Source organism: Mauremys reevesii, linkage group 26, assembly GCF_016161935.1.
Source record: "Mauremys reevesii isolate NIE-2019 linkage group 26, ASM1616193v1, whole genome shotgun sequence".
Classification (NCBI taxonomy): Eukaryota; Metazoa; Chordata; order Testudines; family Geoemydidae; genus Mauremys; species Mauremys reevesii.
The window spans coordinates 7,452,558-7,456,350 of NC_052648.1; the positions used below are offsets into that span (position 1 = coordinate 7,452,558).

Sequence of the window (3,793 nt, forward strand, 5' to 3'; positions counted from 1 at the left end):
CATGGAAGGTGCTTCATCCCCAAGTACTGCAGTCCCCGCCCATTTGGTTTCATTAATGACAAGTGAATGAGGAGGCTGGCTGACCTTGCTGATAGCGAAAGCTGTACTCTCTGTGTCGTGTCTTTCGTACACACTGAACACCAACAGGCTTTTATAGAGGCAACACCCTCAGCATCCCACAGGACAGGCATTAAGATGAGATGCTTTCAGTTAACATTTGCAGAGAACTGGGGAGCTGCTGCGGGCAGAGTGTGGTACACGAATGCTGTTGCAGAGAGGACGGGTAGGGTGCATGAAGGGACAGAGAGGCTGTGTTGGGATTTAAAAAGAAGGGAGGGGAATTTTGAGCCGGGTCTTGAAATGAATGGAGGACCCACGGGAGGTGTCCTACGGTAGAACAATGGGGTTGTGCTGCTTTGTTCGGCTACTGGAGGCTACTGGGTATGTGGAACCAGCTTTACAATTGCAGTTCTACACTAGCACGTGCCCTGTTAGCTCCTGGCACATACAGGAACTGAGCCTCCGTCTTTCTCCGTCTTGAGAGAGCTTCTTTCCTGCTCTGCCTTCTAAGGCTGGTCGAAACTCGGCATTTTCGTTCCATGGAAATTTCTGAAATTTCCTTTCATCCTGAACTGGTACAAAACCCATTTGCACATTCCTCACTAAACCCACTGTTTAATGGTCAGATCAAATCATTTTGAGCCCTTTGTAACGTTTTAATATAAAAGTCTAAGCAAAGTCCACTTCGATCCTTCGTCAGCACTTGACAAAAAGAGACACTTTCCCTCAAAACATTTCAGTTTAGTCAAATCAGCATTTCCTGATGGAAAACCCTTCCACTGGAAAAACTTTGAGTGGCTCGGCGGCCTTCCTTTTTAATTCCCTAGAATGAGACAGAGTGAAACCAGAAACCACCTTCTCCTTCAAAGGCTCCCTGCGTGCCCTGGCCCCACACCACTCCTGGAAGTGGCCAGCATGTCCAGCAGTGGCTCCTGGGTGGGGCAGGCAGCTCCGCCGCGCACTGTGGGTACCATCCCCGAAGCTCCCATTGGCTGCGGTTCCCGGTTCCCAGCCACTGAGAGCTACGGAGGGCAGTGCCTGGAGGCAAGGGCCATGCATTGAGCCCTCTGGGCAATTAGGGGGTCTGCCTTAGTCCCACTGTGCCACTGGGCTGGCAATCCCACAGGCTGGACTGAAAGCCCTGACTGGACGGCTCCAGCCCTCCCCTGCTCTAGACTGTAATTCTGACACCATGGCACTTACTTGCCCAAGTTGGAGGTGCAATAGCCTCTTCTAGACAGGTCCACAGTGGACGACTGAGTGTGGTCAGCCCCCAGAATGGTCGATGCTTTCTGGGCGCTGGTGCAGCATGCAGGTAGACCCCAGGGGCATGGAGCAGTACTGACGCCACTCCAGGGACTTCATTCACAGGTGAGTACATTTGGTCTATAGCTGTGGCGATATCTGACCCCCATGCAGTGTGCTTCAGCGTTCCATCCCCTCCTTCGCTACCGGGAGCTTTGGCATTGGTATTTTTAATGGCACGAATATACTACACGTTTTAACTGCAACTTTTGTTTTTTTTCTGCTGCTCTTCCCCAGGATGGTCAGTCCCGAACTGTTCGTCAGTTCCAGTTCACTGACTGGCCGGAACAAGGTGTGCCAAAATCAGGAGAGGGTTTTATCGATTTCATTGGACAGGTGCATAAGACAAAGGAACAGTTCGGTCAGGATGGGCCAATTTCTGTCCACTGCAGGTAGGCAAACGAGCAGCCATCTTTGCCTCAGTGCAAATTCCTTAACAGAGTGGGTGACCTAGTATTTTGTAATTTCTGTAAGCCAAGCTCATTGGACACACCAGGGGTGCCGTGCATTCCCCTCCACAAGGTCCTTGTGGGTCACGCTCTTCTCCTCCTCCACCCCATCCCCAGCTCTGGTCTCCCAGCCAAAAGAGAATTAATGTTATGGTGTTACGTACAAACAGAGAAATGCCGTCACGTTGAGTGGAGGGCCTCATTTTGCTCACCCAACACAGCAAATTGCTGTGTAGTTGTTTTTTATTCAGATAAGCCAGATGCTACGCTGGAGCAAGAACTATTCTTGTATCCTGACTGGCTGAAGCAGATAATAGAGGGCATTACCTCATCAAATCCATGTGAACTTCTTTCATTAAATCAGATAATGTTGCTTCCAAATTGTGGAGGAGGTTTTTTCAAGTTATTTTCTAATTGCAATAAAAATAATTTCCAAATTGAATATTTATCTACTGCTGGAGCTTTTGACATTTGTGGATCAGTGACTCTGGTGGTTTTAGTACGTCCAGTGCCGGTAGAGGACATTGGCCAGGAAATCTGACACTGGTCAGGCAAAGATTGATAGGCAGGGGCTTTCTGCCTCTACTGTTATGTTCATTGGACAGGGGTGCCAATTTATTGCTTTAAGAAATATTAGAACATAAATAAAACCTTCAGCCTTTACAACTGCTACACTTCCTGGTGCTTCCTTACTAAAATACACACAGGCGTATAACACAGTGTTTGTTGTTCTCTCTCGTCTGTAGCGCCGGAGTGGGCAGAACTGGGGTGTTCATCACCCTGAGTATCGTCCTGGAGAGAATGCGTTATGAGGGTGTTGTAGATATTTTCCAGACAGTTAAGATGCTGCGAACACAACGACCAGCTATGGTGCAGACAGAGGTAAAGAACATTGTAGCAATTAACTAGTATAGGTGGGTGTTTGTGAATGGAATAGCGAGCAGGAACACGCTCAATTGTCTCTTTCCTCTGGTGCTATTAACCTCTCTCATATACCTGGAGGACGAATGAGCTTTTGCCTTTCTAACCACCGTGCTAATAGGAAACTTTAACTCCATAAACTCCTTAAGAATAAGGGCCGTGATCCTCAAAGCTGTTGAGGCTCCTAATATCCATTTATTTCAATTGAAGTTAGGAGCCTAAATGCCTTTGAGCATCAGGGCCTAGGCTGCATTGCTGAGCTACTGTGTCGTGTAGCAGAAGTCTTCCGTATAGTGGCAAATACACATTGGTACAGGCTCTCTTCAAGGGCAGCTGTTGTCTGACTCCCAGCCCCACGCTCGGTCCATTACCACAGTGGCTCTCAACCCTTCCAGACGACTGTCCCCCTTTCAGGAATCGGATCTGTCTTGCGTACCCCAAGTTTCACCTCACTTAAAAATACAAGAGTGTCACAGCCCACTTACTGAAAAATTGCTCATTTTCACCATATAATTGTAAAATAAATCAAGTGGAATATGAATATGATCCTTACATTTCAGTGTACAGCACATAGAGGAGTATAAACAAGTCAGGGTCTGTATGAAATGTTAGTTTGTACTGACTTTGCTAGTGCGTTTTATGTAGCCTGTTGTAAAACTAAGCAAATCTCTAGCTGAATTGATGTACCCCCCAGTTGAGAACCACTGCAGTAGCAGATTCTGACCTCACCCTGCCTGTGGGACCAGGGACCCAGCCTGGCTGTCAGTTAACCATGGATGTAGGCGCTTTATGAAAGGCAGGCATGGTTGTCCCAGCTTTACACGGGCATTTATCATCCTGTGGATCTCCATGATCCATACGAGTGTTTGCTCGGATCTGGGGCTGTCTGAGAACGTTTCTTCATTTCCAGTACACCCAGTGTTCTTGCAGGGGCTGTTCTGGTCCCCACCCAACAGCAGAAAAGCTGACGCGGCGAGCGATGAACGTGTGCGTTAGAATGTCTGGGTAGGTGTTCCACAGCCACTAACACGCTGATTGTCTCTCTTGGCCTCGCCTAG

General features: G+C 48.2%; 1 protein-coding gene across 13 annotated transcripts in view; it reads left to right on the forward strand.

Annotated features, from left to right (window-relative positions):
* The window catches only part of PTPRS (protein tyrosine phosphatase receptor type S), a 245,435-nt gene that overhangs the window by 239,481 nt on the left and 2,161 nt on the right, over positions 1–3,793 (forward strand). For all 13 annotated transcript variants that reach the window (XM_039515199.1, XM_039515189.1, XM_039515194.1 and 10 more), the window contains 2 exons: positions 1,603–1,757; positions 2,561–2,696. In XM_039515199.1, coding sequence (XP_039371133.1) covers positions 1,603–1,757; positions 2,561–2,696 — 291 coding nt within the window. The remainder of the gene's footprint in view (positions 1–1,602; positions 1,758–2,560; positions 2,697–3,793) is intronic.